Source organism: Sceloporus undulatus, chromosome 7 (assembly GCF_019175285.1).
Source record: "Sceloporus undulatus isolate JIND9_A2432 ecotype Alabama chromosome 7, SceUnd_v1.1, whole genome shotgun sequence".
NCBI classification, from domain to species: Eukaryota; Metazoa; Chordata; class Lepidosauria; order Squamata; family Phrynosomatidae; genus Sceloporus; species Sceloporus undulatus.
The window spans coordinates 33,086,512-33,104,782 of NC_056528.1; the positions used below are offsets into that span (position 1 = coordinate 33,086,512).

General features: G+C 45.4%; 1 protein-coding gene across 1 annotated transcript; it reads left to right on the forward strand.

Annotated features, from left to right (window-relative positions):
* The first annotated feature begins 10,577 nt into the window (after positions 1-10,577).
* On the forward strand, positions 10,578-17,441 carry ZIC3 (Zic family member 3). The gene is given in 5 exon segments (XM_042477831.1): positions 10,578-11,139; positions 11,142-11,222; positions 11,266-11,940; positions 14,466-14,629; positions 16,520-17,441. Coding segments are annotated over 5 exon segments (1,533 nt in total). The 5' UTR covers positions 10,578-10,733; the 3' UTR covers positions 16,727-17,441.
* The last annotated feature ends 830 nt before the right edge of the window (positions 17,442-18,271 follow it).

Here is an 18,271-nt window from a genome sequence, read left to right on the forward strand (position 1 = left end):
AACCCTGTATCTTCCTCAGATTGTCTGGCCTTGGTCTGATCTTTCAAGGTCTAAAAAACCATCTATATCCCACTTTGATAAGAAAGAATAGGACACACATACTTACACAGCCACAACTAAACACCCAACTGAGGATGGGAAACTCACTTATTGGCTCTCTGTCCAAACTTGGGCAGGAGCCACTCATATCTCCCCCATTGATTTATCTCGTCATCTTTGACCATATATATTCCACCTTGATAAGAAAGTATAGGGCACACATATATACATCCATAGGGAAGGGGGAGAAGGGATTGACAACTAACTAAAGATCCTAGTATCGATTATTCAGTTGTTTTCTCTCTATCCACCCATGCATCCCCCATTGATTGATCTCATCTTTCAATGGGAAAGTTGTAAACCATATACATACATACATATATGTATATATGTATATATTCCACTTTTATAAGTATAGGGCACATATATATACATCCATAGGAAAAAGGGAGAAAGGGTTGACAACTATTTAAACACCCAGCTAACAAAAACTCAGTTATTCTCTCTCTAGCCAGGCTTTGCTAGGAGCTACCCTTGATCTGATCTCCTCCACAAAGGAGGGCAAATGTAGGACCTTCGAAGAAAATGGAGGACGTTGCACACTGAACGCGCAGAACACTCACAGAAACAGAACTATTCCCTTCCCAGCCCTGTTCAAAATGGAGGACTTTGGAAAGTCCTCCTGGACAGATGGTGCCCTGGAAAAGGAGGACGCCTGGGCCCCTGTCTCCCCCATTGATTCATCTGACCTTTGAATGGGAAGTTGTAAACCACATATATCCAGTTTTTATAGGAATAGGACCCACATACACAAACACACAATTCATAGGGAAGGGGAAGAACGGGTTGGGAACTAACTAGAGATCCCAGTAACGAACTACTAAATATACATAACACCAAATAGATAATATGATTCATGTTCTCTCTTCCCAGACTTGCAGCCAGAGGAAGCCTATTAGGTCTTTCCCCCATTGATCTTTCGATGGGAAATGATAAACCAGAGATATTCAGCTTGGATAGGGCACACAGAAACACACACACAGACACAGACACACACCCATAGGGAAAAGGGGAACGGATCAGCAACGAAGCAAAGTTCCAACTAACGAATTACCCGGAAAGAAACAAAAACTAAAGGAAACCCATGCCTCTCCCATCGATGCCAATGGGGCAGGTGTTCCCCTTGCTCCCCATTGGAATCCATGGGGCTGAAAAACCAGATTGTTTGGCTGGGATTGTTGGAGAGGAGCCCAAATGTCCAGAAAGGAATGGCAACAGCTGCAAAAAGCAGACCTTTCTGGACAGAATAGGCAGCCTTTGCAGATCTGGCTGGGATTTGAATAAAGGAGGGAAGGAGGGAGAAAAGGAGGAGAAAACAGATTTATTATTATTACTACTACTACTACTATCTTTTATTTCTTTTGCCATCTCTTCTCAGGGCAGAGGTTTGTGTGTGAGTATGGGGAGAGTAGGCAGATATAAAAGAGATTGATAGTTTAATTTACACGTCGCTGGTTCTACAAGTAGACTCTCGTTTGTGTCAAGTTTGCTCCCTCTCCCCCTCCCTCCTTTCCTTCCTCTTCCTTTCTTCCTTTCTTCATCCCTCTCTCCAAACATTACATTTGTGAATGCATTTTGTGACTTCTTTCTTTCTTTCCTTCCCTCTTTCTCACTCTCTGCAAGCATTACATTTCTGAGTGTATTTTGCCTGACTTCCTTCCTTCCCTTCTTTTCTTCCTCTTCCTTTCTTCATCCCCCTCTCCTTTCTCCCTCTTTCTGAAAACATTACATTTGTGAATATATTTTGTCCTACTTTTCTTTCCTTCCTTCCCTCTTTCTCACTCTCTGCAAACATTACATTTCTGAATGTATTTTATCTGCTTTCTTTCCTTCCTTCCTTCTTCCCCCAAGCAATAAAACAGTTTGATTTCTTCCCAATTTTAAAGCTACGATTTATCTCTCTCCCCCCCCCTGTTTTCTTCCAACGAAAGCCCCCTTCCTCTCTCTCTTTTCGGTCTCTTGCTTCCTCCCCACCATTCAGACGTGTCAATTAAACCCGTGTGCGGAATTGTCACGAGTCTCTCTCTTCGGATTGCTGCTGTTCTTCTTTCTAGTCTTCTTTCTGCAAATGTGTGCTGTTTTTCTTCCTGCAAGTTCGTGCTATTCTTCCTATAGTTCGTGCTACCTTTTTCCCCTGCAGCTTTGTGCTCTCCTTCTGCAAATTTGTGCCCTTCTTCTCCAAGTTTGTGTTGTTTTTCTTGCTGCAAGTTCGTGCTATTTTTGAACTCGGTTGTGTATCTATTGTAGGAATGAGTTTCTCCTCTTGCCTACCCCCCAAAAAAATTATAGGTACAAATTTGAGCCAAGATAGGGAAAGGGGCACAGGGTGAGCCCCCAAATATGGGGCTTTTCTCCATCTGCAACTGCATATTTTGGGTCTATTTCTATATATGTGTGTAAGAGAGAGATGCATGCACACACTTTCTCTATAGACAGATAAAGATATCTAGATAGATAGATAGATAGATAGAGAATGATAAATATTTATTATTGATCACAGACCAGTATATCCATTGCACACCCAGTTTTCTCTCTGCATTGCTGTATTGTGGGTCCAAATAGCCACAACATTGTTTAATTTGTTCTTTCTTGATGTGTATTTCTCTCTTTGTACAGATAAATATCTGTCTGTCTCTCCAGGACAAACTTTTTGGTTTGCGTTTAAATCCCTTGTAATTAACCATCTGTACAGATATAGGAAGCTATTATGTGTAACTACACAACTCTATAGAGAACTATGTAAACGTGTGTTTGTGTGAATATGTGTGTTAAACACCTCTGTCTCTGACACAGGCTTCTTTAGAGAAACGTGTGTGTATGTAATATCTCCATCTATATATAAGTATCTAACGTCTAGTTATGTGACATAACTATAATGTACCTAAGTATATTAAAGTCTAACTAGTTGTGTGCGCAGTGTATCTGTTGTATAGGTAAATATCTACTTAGACGTTGGGTAATGATTGGAAATGCAATGTTTAACTAAATCTGTGCATCAACTTTTATAATGTAACTGTGTATAATATAAACAGTTATGTTATAAAGCTATATTACATAGTTATAGTTGGACATTGTATTATATAGCCAGGCAGTTACATTATAAAGTTACAGAATTAGTTATAGAGATCAGGCCATGGGTGACTTGATGGAGAAAAAGTGTGTGTACATGACACCTGTTGTGATATATATATGTGTGTGTGTGTGTGTGTGTCTGGTTGCATACACAAAGTGTTCTAGAGAAATATGTTTGTCTACATAACACCTCTGTGTGTGTGTGTGTGGTTGTGTAGGACCTTGCGTACATAAAGTGCTCTAGAGAAATATGTTTGTGTCCATAACATCTCTAACTATATATATGTGTGTGTGTGTGTGTGTGTATCTATCTATATATACACTGTATATAGAGTTACATATGACATCACACATCCAAACACATTTAGAAAATGTTTGTCTACATAACCTCTTATTACACACATACACACACACACATATGGTTGTGTAGGACCTTGCATACACAAACTGCTCTAGAGAACTACTTTTGTGTCTCTAACTATATCCCTCTTCTGTGTGTACATGTATGTATATATATGTGTGTGTGTGTGTATATACACACACACACACACATATACCCTGTGTATAGAGTTCCATATGACATCACACATCCAAACACATTTAGAAAATGTTTGTCTACATAACACCTATATGTGTGTGTGTGTGTGTGTGTGTGTGTGGTTGTGTGGGACCTTACATACACAAATTGCTGTAGAGAAATGTTAGTGTCTATAACCTAACTATATGTGTATGTATATATATGTGTGTGTGTGTATGTACTCTGTATATAGAGTTACATATGACATCACACATCCAAACACATTTAGAAAATGTTTGTCTACATAACCTCTTAGTGCACACACACACACACACACACAAGGTTGTGTAGGACCTTGCATACACAAACTGCTCTAGAGAACTACGTTTGCGTCTCTAACTATATCCCTCTTTCTCTGTGTATATGTATGTATATATATGTGTGTGTATATATATACACACAGACACAGACACAGACACACACACATACATATACCCTGTGTATAGAGTTACATATGACATCACACATCCAAACTAATTTTAGAAAATCTTTGTCAACAAAACGCCTTTTAATAGATAGATAGATAGATAGATAGAGCTAGGTAGCTAGTTGTGTAGGACCTTGCATACACAAACTGCTCTGGAGAAATATGTTTGCATCTATAACACCTGTAACTCTCTCTCTGTGTATGTGTGTATATATGTGTGTGTGTGATTATACACACATACACACATATAGAGTTGCATATAACCTCACACATCCAAACTAATTTAGAAAATAACATAACACCTGTTACTACATACATAGATACATATATATGGCTGTGTAGGACCTTGCATGCACAAACTGCTCTAGAGAAATGTGTTTGTGTCTATAGGTTTCTGTGCTTACATATACAGTATACGTGTACCTGCAGAAGCATTGTGTGTGTGTGTGTGTGCCTAGGGAAGGGTTGTGTGTCCCTTAGCCTGCCTGACACCTCTCTGGGCCCAGATGGAGGTAGAGCAAAGTCTCCTTTTGGGAAGAAGGGAATGGAAGAGAGGAAGAAAGGAGGGAGAGTCCTCCTCAGGGGCTGTCAGCCTGGGTCCCCAAAAGTGTGGGGGCTGCTTGGCCCTGGCCAAAGGGGGCTAATTGAATTAAGGCCTTTTTGTCTGGCCCAGACAAGGGCCCCACGTGGCGGAGGAGGAGGTAATTAGGGCTCTGGGTTCCAGAGAGGAGGAAAAGAGGCCAAGGAAGGCCCTCCAGGTAGATGGAGGGGGGATCATTGGAAGAAGGAAAGGACTGAGAGAGAGAGAGAGGGAAAGATGCAAGACCTGACCTCCTTCCATGACCCTGAGACCTTGAGCCGTCCCCTGAGAAATTGCTGCCCGAAGCACAAGGCCATCTCCCACCCAAAAGGGTCCCAGATTTGGACTTTTTCATCATCTGGACAGACGATCTCTGGCCTCTGAGGTCCCCCGGGTGGGCTTCCACTTCGACCCCTTGATCTCAAGTTGGTCCATCTCATTCCCAAACTGCCACCCCTTGCAAAAAGCAAACAAAGCCCCCCAAATCCCATCCCTCCTTCATCTATTGCCAAAGTAGTATCTTGAAGGTCCAGGGAGTAAAACTGAACTGCAGGCTCCTTGCAACACTAAAGAAGAAGGAGAGGAAGAGAAAAGAGGATGATGAAGAATAAAGAGGAGGAGGAGGAGGAGGAGGAGTGACCTTGGGAAAGCCACATACTCTCAGCTTCAGGCGAAGGCAAATGGCAAAGCTGCTTTGAACCTTGCCAAGAAAATAGGTGATAGGGGAGCCTTAAGTTGGAAACGACAACAAAACAACAACAACAACAACAAGGGGTGATCTTGAGGCAAGTGAGACGCTCTCAGCCGAGTAAGTCAGAAACAAAATAATAATAATAATAATAATAATAATAATAATAATAATAAACCATGGGCAAGTCTCTCTCAGCTTCAGGGAAAGGCAATGGCAAACCTCATCTAAATTTTGTCAGCCTCGATGGATGGCAAATCCTCTGGATTTTGCCAAGGAAACTCCACGACAAAATAATAATAATAATAATAATAATAATAATAATAATAAGAGTGACCTTAGGGAAGTCATGTGCTCTCAGCTTCAGGGAAGGCAATGGCAAACCTCCCCTGAATCTTGCCAAATAATAATAATGATAATGATAATAAATAGAGTGACCTTGGGGAGGTGACATGCTCTCAGCCTCAGAGAAGGCAATGGCAAACCTCTGAATTTTGCCAAGAAAACTCTTGATAGGTGATAGGGCAGCCATAAGTCGGAAATGACACAACAACAACAACAACAACAATGTACACACAGCCCATTTCAAAGCCTTTCTTTCGCTCTCTCTTCCCACTTTGGGTTCTGCACCCTTAAAATCTCTTCCTTGCTTGTCATACACAAAACACAATCTCCCCTCCCCAATGCCACCACAAACCCATCCATTTCTTTCCTTCCCCCAAACCCCAGCCATTAAAAGCCAAAACGAGAAAGAGAGAGACAGACAGAGATAGAAGGGATGCTTTGGAAAAAGAGTTGCTGGGTGCCTTAAGTTCGCCAAGAAATAACGGAACGCAGAGGAAAGCCAAGCGAGGCGTTTGCAAACCCCGAGCTTCCAACTCACCTTCCTGGGGTCAGGAGTCTGGGGTTTTGCAGAGGGACATATATGCAATATTATTTCTCCCCCCTCCTCAAGCTGCCTCTTTCTCTTTCTCTCTTTCTCCTTTTGGCCAGAGCTCCTAAAAGAAAAACAGGAATGTGAAGCCTTTCTCTCCCCCCCCCTTCTCTCCCTGGGGTTGTGTAGGGTGTGTGTGTGTGTTTGTGTGAGAAGGAGGTGGCTCGGATTTTATTCTAAAGCCCCATTTGAAGCACTACTTTTTCCCTGCCTGAGACCCCATCAGATGCCATGTTTCCTGCGGAGGAGAGATGGAGAAAAATTCCCAGCATAAGCTGCCCTCAATGGGGGGCAGAAAGAGACTTTCTTTTTCCCCTTCTCCCCTCCTTTTTTCTTTTCTTCCTTTCTTTTCTTTCCCTTCCCCCCCGGGGAAGCTCAGCTAAATCTCAGGATATTACAATCCCTGGCATCTTTGCTTTTCTTTCTCTCCTCTGCGCCCCCCATGTTCTTTGCCAAAGGGAATCAGGCCAGAGGGCTTCTAGGAGGCTGCAAGAATGGGGAGGAAGGGGGGGGAGTGGAGAGATTGTGATGTAAGTTAAGTATATGTATATTTTATTTTTTTTTTTATATTTTATTTTATTTTATTATTTAATTTATTTTTTATATTTCATTTTTAATTTCATTTATTATATATCGTTATAAAGGGTTTAGGGGAAGGGAGAGAGTCAGGTAATTCTAATATTATTAACTTTTATATATTATATTTAATTGGATGTGAAAGATGTTTTATTTAGTGTTGATATGTTAATTTTAATTTTATATGTAATTTAAGTTTATATTTATATTCATTTAATTATATATTTTATTTTACTGTATTTTATATATTTATTTTTACATATTCATTTAATGATTATATTTTTATTCATTTTAATTTTATATTTATTTTACTTTTACTTTTTATTTTAATTTTATATATTTATTTATTTTAATTTTATATATTTAATTTAATTAATTTTGTGTGTGAGGGACAGAGGCCAGAGAGCAATTTTGCAGCCTCCGTAACGAAACGTTGCACGGCTGCCAAACAGCAATATGCCAATAATCCCCAACGAAGTGAATTATTTGCAAGGACTGCGTGGTTGCAGGGTTGCAAATGCACATCGACCCCATAGGAAAGAACTGTCCCCCTCCCCCAAAATAGTCCCACCCTTCAAAGCCCTTGAATTCTTCTGTTTCGTCGGGTTTCGAAAGGAATCCCTGATTTATTTCCTCCCCCCCCCCAAAAAAAAAAAGAAAAAGAAAATGGAAGAAAAAAGGGCAAGAGAGTCGAGGAAGGATGTTGGTTTACTCGAGAGGAAACCTCCTCCGATCTTTACAAGGGCTTTACTCCTTCCAGAGGTCAGGGATGCGGAGGCTTTTCTTGCAGAAAGCAAAACAGGCTCCGATCTTGCATTTTATTTTGCAAGCAAAATTGGGGGACTATTTGATTTTTTTTTTATTCCCATCAGTGAGTTTGAAAGGAAGGGAGGGAGGAAGAAAACCCAACAGCCTTAATCGGGTGAGATCGTGAAGGGCAGGGTGCAGACAGAGAGAGCCTTGATCCGGATTGAAGGAAACAGAAACTAAACGCACAAGTCACGCGCTTCGCCAAAGGAAGAAGCAGAGGCAAAGCAAAGGAAGGGGTTCACACACACCACACAGACCTATGGGAGGAAGTGTAACATCCAAAGCAATCCTTCGATGTTCACAAACACCGAGCACATGTGAGAAAGTTATAACATCTAAAGAAATGATGTTCACACACACCACATGTGAGAAGCATACATGATATTCAAAGCAAACCAAGGATGTTCACAGACACAATCTAAGTAAACCAAGGAGGTCACACCACACACACACACACACACACATGTGAGAAAGTTAACAACATCCAAGGTAAATCAACGATATTCACAAACACACACGTATCTATCAACTCAAAATCTAATAACATCCAAAGCAAGCCAAGGATGTTCACAGACACTCACACACGCGAGGAAAGTGACAACATCCAAAGCAACCCTAAAGTCAACAACACCCCAAATCCACAGCACTGATCTTTTATTGGACCAGACAAAGTCCCAAAATACAGGTCGCAAGATCGCGAAGACGGAACGAAAGGAAAGACTCCGGTTGATCTGTTTGTTCCTCATCGCAGCAAGAGGCGAGCAGAGCCCCTCGAAATGTGTGTGTGGTGCAAACATGTTATGTATGCAAACCTATGTATATGTACATGTACATGTATATTATACCTATATCTTGCAAACATGTCCCCTCGCATCCCTAAGATCACTGGACACAGATCCGTCCTAGAATCCCTTTTTAACATTTATGTTTCGGTTGTTTTAAAAGAAATCCTTTGACTTTCTGGAGGGATCTTCTGCCCCCAAAAAAAAAAACCCCTGGCGCCTGGCTGGAAGGGGCTGTGCTTCGGGAGGCAAGCAAGAAAGGCATCGCGAAACGAAACCCCAAAACAGTGGGAGGGTGGAAAGCGTCGCCTTTGAAGAGCTTCTCTTTCGCCTTGCTCTCTTCCCTTCCTCCTCCCTCCCCTGGCTGGCTTTGGGAAACTGGGACCAGGAGGCCCTCCTTCAGTTTCTTTTTTGGGGGTGAGAAAAAGGACCCCCCCAATAAACGGGAGGCTGGGGAAAGTTTGCTCAGGAGGATGGGAGCTCTTCAGGATGAAAGGAAGCCAAGGACACAGAGGGATCCCCCCCAAAAACTGGGGTACCCCCTGCCCCTTCCCTGGACGCCCTCCAAACCCCTTTCCCTCTCCCCAACCATCGCATCCCTTCAGGCAACAAGATCTTTCCAGGCATAGAAGCCCCCAACCCCAGCCCCCCCTTCCCATTAAGCCTAGCACTGTACCCTATGGCCTGGAATGGCTAGAGGGGGACCCCCCAAACCAGCACTTTGGGGCTCCTTCCCCACTGACCCCTCTCCTTCCTGGGCATCCTCCCCCTTTTCTCCTTCCCTTCCCCCAGCCACTGTATCCCCAGGGGGGCGAAGAAGGAGCTTTGGGGTGAGCCCCTGCCCCACATCCCCTCGCCCCCCCAACCCTTGCATGCCTTCTTCCCCACGAAACCTTGAGGGACATCGAAAGAGACCCACCGGAGGGCATTGGGGGGCTCCCCTCCTAGCCCCGTCCTCTCCCCAACCGTTGCCCCTTCCCTCCTCAAAACCTGGAGGGACATCGAAAGAGACCCCTGAACCCCAATGGAGGGCAAAGAAGGGGGCCCTCCAAACCCCCCTCCCTCCAACCATGAGGGGATCGGAAGAGACCCCCAGACCCAATGGAGGGTATTTAGGGGTCCCTCCTCTACGCCTCCCCTCCCTGAGGGGGCGTAAAGGGGACCCCAAAAAGCCCAGGAACTGGGGGGGTGAGAGAGCCCTCCATCCCCCAAACTTTCTGGGCACAGGGGGCCCCCCTCCTAACCCCCAGCGACCCCCTCTGCCTCCAGAGCCCTTCGGGGGCGGGGGACCCCGTCGGGCGCCCTGGTCCCCTCCTCACCTGGGCCGCCCCCCTCCGCTCTGGCTGTCCAATCAGGGCTGGGGGCGGGGCCAGCTGCCCTCTCGATGCGGCGGGCTGTCCATCAGGCGGGGAGGGCCAATGGGGGAGGCGGCAGGGGGGTCAGGTGAGCCTCGGCAGCGCCTCCATTGGTGGAAGGGGGAGCGCGGGGGGGTCAGTCAGTCGGTCTCCCCTCCCGCTCTTCTCTTTCCCCTTCCCTCTCTTCTCTCTCTCTCTCAAAGCCCCCCCCCTTTGGAAGGGCTGCGCGGCGGCGCGGCGGCGCTAGAGAAGGGAGGGAAGGGTGACTTTGGCCAGTCCAAGGACGCCGCTCAGTTGGAGCGGAGGGCGCCCTCCTGGAGGCACGCCAGCAGCCTTCTTTTTTAAAGGGGAGGAGAAGAAAGAGGGAGAGAAGGAAAAAGAAAGAAACCAAAGAAGAAGACGCAGCACGGGACCGAGGCGGGGGTCCCTTCCTCCTGGCCCCCGGCTGGGCTTTTTGAACACACATTTGGAAGACCTTGCTCTTCCCTCCGCCCCCCCCAGAGAGTCTCTCTTTCTCTCTCTTTTGAATTTTCCTTCCCCTTTCCCTTCCTTGCTCCCCCCCTCCTCCCCCCTGCCTTTGTGGCGCTGGGGCTGAGCCTCTGAGAGGCTTCCTAGGAGAGAAGAAGAAAAGGGGCAGGGAAAAAGGAGGAGTTGAGGTAGAGAAGAAAAAAAGAGAGAGAGCTCGAAAGAGGGCAGAGGAACCCCGAGGAGCGGTGTTTTTGTTTGGAAGCGGGGCAGCGGGTGGGAAGGGGGCGGCCGGGCTCTCCCTCCCCTGCCTCTTCTTCCTTCCCTTCTTCTTCTTCCTCCTCCTCCTCCTCCTCTTGTTCCAGGCGATGACCATGTTGTTAGACGGCGGTCCTCAATTCCCGGCCTTGGGCGTCGGGGGTTTCGGGGCTCCTCGCCCTCACCCCCACCATCACCCCCACCACCATCCCCACTCCCATCATCCCCACGACGTGGCGGCAGCGGCGGCGGCGGCGATGGGGCTGAACGCGCCCCCTCCGGGCCCGTCTTTCGGCGAGGCCTCTTCCTCCTTCAAGCTGAGTCCGGAGCTGGCCTCGGGGCAAGGCTCGGCCTTCACCCCGCAGGGCTCCGGGGGCTACGCTCCGGCCCCCCAGCCCCACCATCACCCCCACCCCCCGCACCCGGTGGCCTCCCCGCCCTCCTACGTGGCTTTCAACTCCACACGGGACTTCCTCTTCCGAAACCGAGGCGAGGCCCACGCCGTCGGAAGCCCCGGCTCGGCCTCGGTGGGCCCTTCGCCGCCGCAGCACCACCACCATCATCACCACCATCTCTTCGGGCCCAACCCCAGCCCCGACGCCGGAGGAGGAGGAAGCGGAGGAGGCGGCGGCGGCGGCGGAGGCTACCTGCTCTTCCCGGGCCTCCACGAGCAAAGCCCGTCCCCGACGGCGCCGGGGAGCCACGCCGAGAGCGGCGCCATGGCTCTGGGGCTGCGCGGGGAGCTCTTCGGGCGGCCGGAGCCCTACCGCGCCGTCTCCAGCCCTCGAGGGGACCCTTACGGCGGGATCCACCCCAACTACGGCCCCATGAATGTCAACATGGGCGGCATGAACGTGGCCGCCGCCGTGGCCGCCCACCACCATCACCACCACCACCACCACCATCCCGGGGCGGCGGGGGCCTTTTTCCGCTACATGCGGCAGCCGATCAAGCAGGAGCTGTCCTGCAAGTGGCTGGAGGAGGCCGCCCAGCTGCCGGGAGCCCCGCCGCCCTCCTCCTCGGCCTCGTCTTCGTCCTCGTCGTCGTCGCGGAAGGCCTGCGAGCGGACGTTCAGCACGATGCACGAGTTGGTGAGCCACGTGACGCTGGAGCACGTCGGGGGCCCCGAGCAGAGCCTGCACCGCTGCGCCTGGGAGCAGTGCCCCCGGCAGGGCAAGGCCTTCAAGGCCAAGTACAAGCTGGTCAACCACATCCGCGTCCACACCGGCGAGAAGCCCTTCCCCTGCCCCTTCCCCGCCTGCGGCAAGATCTTCGCCCGCTCCGAGAACCTCAAGATCCACAAGAGGACCCACACAGGTCAGCCCCGGGGGGGGGATGGGGAGGATATATGGGGGGCCCTAGAGCTCCCTCCCCAAGGAGAGAGAGGGCAGCCTCACCAAAGCACCCCAAAAAGCCAGAGCAGAGGGAAGGGGGTGCGGTGCGTGTGTCTGTCTGGCAGGAGACGCCCAAAAGAGCAGATCCTAACTCTCCAACAGACCTTGCTAGTCTTTTCCTCCCTGGAGGACTTCAAGGGCCACCAAAGTACCCAGAGAGGGGAAGAAAGGGGTCTAGAGTGTCTATGGGAGACCCGAAAGCCCCTCTCCCCAAATCCCTCTGCCCCCCCCCAAAGAGGCCAGACGAAGCCCAAGGAAACCGCTCTTTTGACACTTCGCCAAAAAACAACCCCATTATAACATTAAAATTACTTTCAAAAATCACCCAGTTTCAAAAGTTGGAGATTCCTTTCAGTTCGTCTCAAAGGTGCTACACAAACTCTCTGCATAGTAGTAGCCAGTGGTCATAAATGTAAGACTTAGGTTATCCTTGGGCAAGTCACACTCTCTCAGCCTCAGGGGAAGGTCAGGACAAGCCCTCTTTCAAGAAGCCAAGGAAAACCCAGGATACGGAGTAGTTGTAGTTGTTGTAGTTGTTGTAGTTGTTGTTGTGGTCATCGGACTCTGGGGAGCAGGGATGGATTCCCATTGGAAACCTATTGGGTGACTTTGGGAGAGTCACACTCTCTCAGCCCCAGAAAATAAAATGTGGCCTCAGGGTTGCCACATTTGACAACAAAATAATAATGTTAATAATGAGGACGATGGTAGGAATGATAATGGTAGTGGTCATCATGATAATAAAATAAGCAATATAATAAGTAGTGTTTGCAGTGCCCTAAGTCCTTATCAAAAGGTCCAGCTCAGTTATTGCAGTTTTTGGGATGTCCGTAAAAAAAAGGACGCCCCAAAGAAAGGTCGGGGTTTAGGTTGAGATTGCCACGGATCCAAAGGATCCAAAAAGGCCGAAGGAGAGAAGGAGAGTGGCGCTAATACAGAAACAGAACGAAAGCATCCGTGTTTTCCTTTTTGAAAATGCCTCTGCTTCCAACACGCTGCCCCCAGGTTTCTCTGCATGTCTTTGGCTTCTGGGTTGTTGTCCTCCCCCCCCCCTTTTTTAAATTAATAATAATTTTCGCCCCCCCCCCCATATCTTACCATGTTTGGAAAATTCGGAACTGTGTCCCTACATGTTACAATATTTGGAGAATTGAAAACTTTCAAAAAAAAAAATTGAAAATTGGGAACTTTTTCACTTTACGTTCTTTTTTTTTTGAAAAATGGAAACTCTCCCCCAATTGGTTACAATTTTTGGGAAACTGGAAACTTTCTCCCTAAACGTTACAATTTTTGGAGTATTGGAAACTGTTCCCCTATACATTACAATTTGATATCTCTACATGTTACAGTTTTTGGAAAATCATAGATACTGATACTAGATACTGATATTTTTTGGGAAGAGTTGCTCCCAAGGGGAAACCACTTTGCTTTCCAACTCCTTTCCCCTCCTTCCTTTCCTCAACCTCTCACTCTTTCCTTCCATTCCCTTTCCTTCATCCTTCCCTCCTTTCCTTTAGCCCCTGGGAAACAAAAAAATAACTCCAGAGACTGTGTGTATGTATGTATGTGTGTGTCTCTCTCTCTCTACTCCTGGATTGCTCCTTCCCCAAAGAAACTATAGAAATGCTAATGGACTCTTTAATTTTCTGTTCCTTCCGCTCTTTTGCTCTTTCTTGTTTTGACTGGCGCAGCTTCTAATTAAATCAGCGGATTTTTGTATTTCTTTGTTGGTCTTAGCTATTTAATTTATTTGCTTTAAATTCTTATTTAATTTGGTCCCTTTTCCAAAAGTAACCTGCCCTTGCTACAAGTCTATTATTATTATTATTATTATTATTATTATTATTGCATTTATTTATATCCTGCGTTATAGGGACTCAAGGCGGCTTTATATGCCGACAAGTCACTTTCTGCTGCAGAAGTTTGTTCCCGATTCTCCCTTTCAAACCCATTTTTCTTTTTCCGTCTCTCCCTGACTCCCCCCTTTCTGCAGAAATCACCCCCCAAAGGTCCATTTTTGTCCCCTTCATTTGAACATTTGAAACCCTTAGAAAAAAACACAAATGGAAAGCCATAAAAGCCCCGGGTTGAAACCTAACACCCGCTTCCCCCCATTTTGTGCGTGTTAGTTTGCATTTTTTGGGGGGGGATACCCTATATCTCTCTCCCCCTTCCTACTCCCCCACATTCTTGAATTTACTGTCTTGTAAAACATTGCAAAAACGTATGCATTTCCTGCGAAATTTTAGGTGGAGGTTGGAAGGAAAGCCGTACAAGTTGCAAGCAGGCTAGTAAAGTTTGGCTGAAGGAGGTGGAGGGGGAAGAAGAGCGAGAGAAAGCCATTTGACCCCCTGGATACTCTGTCTTTCAAGCATGGACCCCTCTCTTATTGCAGTGATTATAATAATAGTACAGTAATTATAATTATTACTATCGCAATGCTTGCAGGTGAGAAGCCCTTTAAGTGTGAGTTCGAAGGCTGCGACCGCCGCTTTGCAAACAGCAGCGACCGAAAGAAGCACATGCATGTCCATACGTCCGACAAGCCCTACATCTGTAAGGTCTGCGACAAGTCCTACACGCACCCCAGTTCCTTAAGGAAACACATGAAGGTAAGGAAGGACTTTGCAACCCTCCTTAAACCTTGCAACGTCGGCCTTTCTGTGCATTTGTCCAGGGCATGTTTGTGCATCTGTATAAGAGCATATAGAGCAGCAGTTCTATATATATGTAAACATGTGAGTGTGTATTAATATTAGAACCACAGAGTTGGAAGGGACCACAAGGGCCACCCGGTTCGAACCCCCCTTGCCATGCAGGAACTCACAATCAGCCTGAGACACATAGGACTGAGTCCTGTTGCCGCTACCAACTAGAGAAAACCCATTTTATCATGAAACGTTTTGATTTTGATTCAAAATGCAACTATGGATTCATTGGGTCTGCTTTAGTTGGAACTACAACTGGAGAAGGCAGGCTGTGGAATGAAAATTAAAAATCATAAGAGATACGTAGATATCTCTAGTATGTAATATGTATGTATATTAGAGATGCATAGATATCCTGAGTATATAAGGGAGTTGTGCATGCACTTAGTAATGCAGTTCCACTGCAAAATTATATGTAGTTATTTACGAATAGTGTTTCATGCTGATCCCATGTATAGGTCCATTATTTTTTCTTGTGCATTTGTGGCATAATATGAGCATTAATGCACATACTTTTGTGGTTTATTTTAAAAAAAGCATATTAAATGCATATATCTTTTTATGTGGTAATATGTGCAAATAAGGCTATCAGCACGCACACCCCTTTAATTTGAGACACACACGACACGACACGGTGTGAGGGGGTGTGTGTCTCTGCAGTGTGTGCAATCTCTCAATTTAGGAAATGGGATTTTTGGGGGGATAGAACTGCCTGTCTTTGATTTTTCAAGTAGGCTCACCTTGTTGAGATGGAAATAAAAAAGAGTCTCTTACACAGGAGTGTGTGTGTGTGTGTGTATGTATGTGTATATATATGTGTGTGTGTATATATGTGTATATGTGTATATGTGTATATATGTATATGTATATGTATATATATATATATATATATATATATATATATATACACACCCTCGCAGCTGTTTGGCTCAATTGCGCAGTTTGTCCTCCTGCCCTTGAGAAATAAAATTCTGTGATGGTTTGCTAAAATCTTCTCACTCTAAGTTGATGGAGGAGTACATTCTGCTAGTAAAGATTGTTTGGAGGACCTTTGGACATCTATACCTGTATTAGCAGTTCTTAAAACACATACATATACACGCACGTCTGACCTTATTTATTCTTTAATACAAGTTGAATCTCCCCTATCTGGAATTCTGAAATCCAAAACATTCCCCAAACCCAAACTTTCTTGATGGGTGTTTGGGACAGTGCCACCTTTGCTTTCTGCTGGTTCAGTGGGCACAAACTTTGTTTCGTGCACAAAACTGTTTAAAGATTTGTACAAAATTACCTTCAGCCTATGTGTACAGTGTATAGAAACATTAATGAATTTTGTGTTTAGATTTGCGTCCCATCTCCAAGATACTTATATGGTTCTTTTGAAACCCCAAATAATCCCAAACATTCATGCATTTCTGATAAGGGAGCCTAAATATATATATGGAATCAAAAATTGTTCTGATCCATCTAAGAAATTATGTTTCTGTTTCTTTCCAGAAAGAGGTGGTAAAAATATGAGAGACCCATTTATTTCAGAATCCTTGTTTTTTCCCCATTTAAACTTAATTTTAGCATTGTTATTATGTTTCTAAAATAATAAATAAAATCTAGTCACAATTTTCATCCTCTGGTTGTGTTATATTCTAAGATTAAAAAATAAAAAATGGACGGCATCAGATACTGATCCAAAGTTTGCTTTCACAGGGTCTGGCCTGCCTCCCTGCCCATGGAAATGGGACACTCCTCTTGGCCTTGCTTGTGATGCTTTCTTATCTTTCTTTTCGCCCCCAGGTTCACGAAACCCAAGGGTCAGAATCTTCTCCGGCAGCAAGCTCTGGCTATGAATCCTCCACTCCCCCGGCCATTTCGGCCATTGCACCGAGCAAAGACTCCACCAAACCACCCCCTTCTTCTTCTTCCTCTTCGTCGGCTGTACAGACTGCCAACCCAAGCCACAACCCTGGACTCCCTCCCAATTTTAATGAGTGGTATGTCTGAGCAGGACAAGCCCCATGCTCCCGGTCCCCCTTCTCAAAGCAAGTGACCCGTACAGGACCAAGAGGATTTCCTGGTGACACCGCAGGACATCATGCTGGTCCTTGGCCTACCTACCCTTGGAGTTTACAGGACACGGAAATTGCAGGAGGAGAAAGACCTAGAATAAAATGGGTGTGTGTGTGTGCGTGTGTGTGTGTGTGTGTGTGTGTTGGAGGGGGCAGAATTTGCTTTCCGTACCCCCTCGGTCCCTACCCAAAAGCTGGCGGCTGGACGTCATCATGTCTATTTTTCTCAGGATTAGCCATTTCTTATTTTTTATTTTTATTTTGGCATCAAGAATTATTCCTTTGATTTTTGGTTTTTATAAAAAAGAGGTCTCTCTTCCAATTCGCAGCCCGATCCTCCCCCCCCCCCCCATTTTCTTTCTTTTCCCACGTTCTTGTCTTTTGTCATTTGACTTCGGTGGTGGATATTTCTACGCCTCCCTCCCTTTTCAAAAGCACCCATCTTGCGCCTCTTTTAGTGGGACGTTCTTAAAGAGAGAACAGACTTTGTCCCTTGGCCTTAGTTGTGATTCTTAAGAAACAAGAAAAACCACAGTCTTAAAACTTGCCAAAGTCCTGTATTGTCTTGAAGTCTTTTCTCCTTTCTTTCTTTCTTTCTTTGCTTCCTTTCCTTTCTCTTTCTCCTTCCTTCCTTACTTTTTTCCTCCCTCCCTCCCTTCTTCCTTCTTTCTTTTTTCCCTCCCTCCCTCCCTCCTTTTTCCTTCTTTCCTCTTCCTTTCTCTCTTTCCTTCTTTCTTTCCTTCCTCTACCTTTCTTCGCCTCCCTCTCTCCTTTCCTCCCTCTTTCTCACTCTCTGAAAACATTACATTTGTGAATGTATTTTGTCTGACTGGGGCAGGGGGGGGGCTGTCATTCAGTATATTTTTAAGGATTGTGGGGATGGAGGGAAGAAACGTGATTTTAATTTTGTCCAGCTCCTGGCAGTTTAGTATAACAGTTGCCTTTTTGTAATAACCTTTTCTTTTCTTTCTTTTTTTGTAAATACATATCCATGATGCCATATTTATCATTTGTAATTTAATTATTGAGACAAAAGTGCCGGGAACTGAACAATATTTATGAGGAAAAAAAAGAGAGAGAAGAAACCCACAAAAAAGGAATTTTTGTTTTCTAACAAAAAAAAAATTCAGACAAACTCTGTACAGCTTTTGGTTATATAACTGCTTTAGCATTAAAAGTTTATTGTTTTGGAAAGAATACAGGAGAACAGGTTCTTATTTCTTTCCAAGTAGAACGATTTCTTTTTTTCTATCCAAGGCTTCTTCTTCAGTTTCTCTTCTTTTTCTTTATTTTGGCCTCTTAATGCCCAAAAAACAAAACCAAAAAGCCAAAACTATCTTGTTGCCCCCAGACCAGTCTTTCTCTCTTACCTTCTCTCTTACATATAGAGGCCTTTAAATCTCTCAGATGCCTTACAATTTTGTCCTGTTCTGGATTCTTCACACTGCAATGTCCCTTTATGAAACACCCCCCATATATC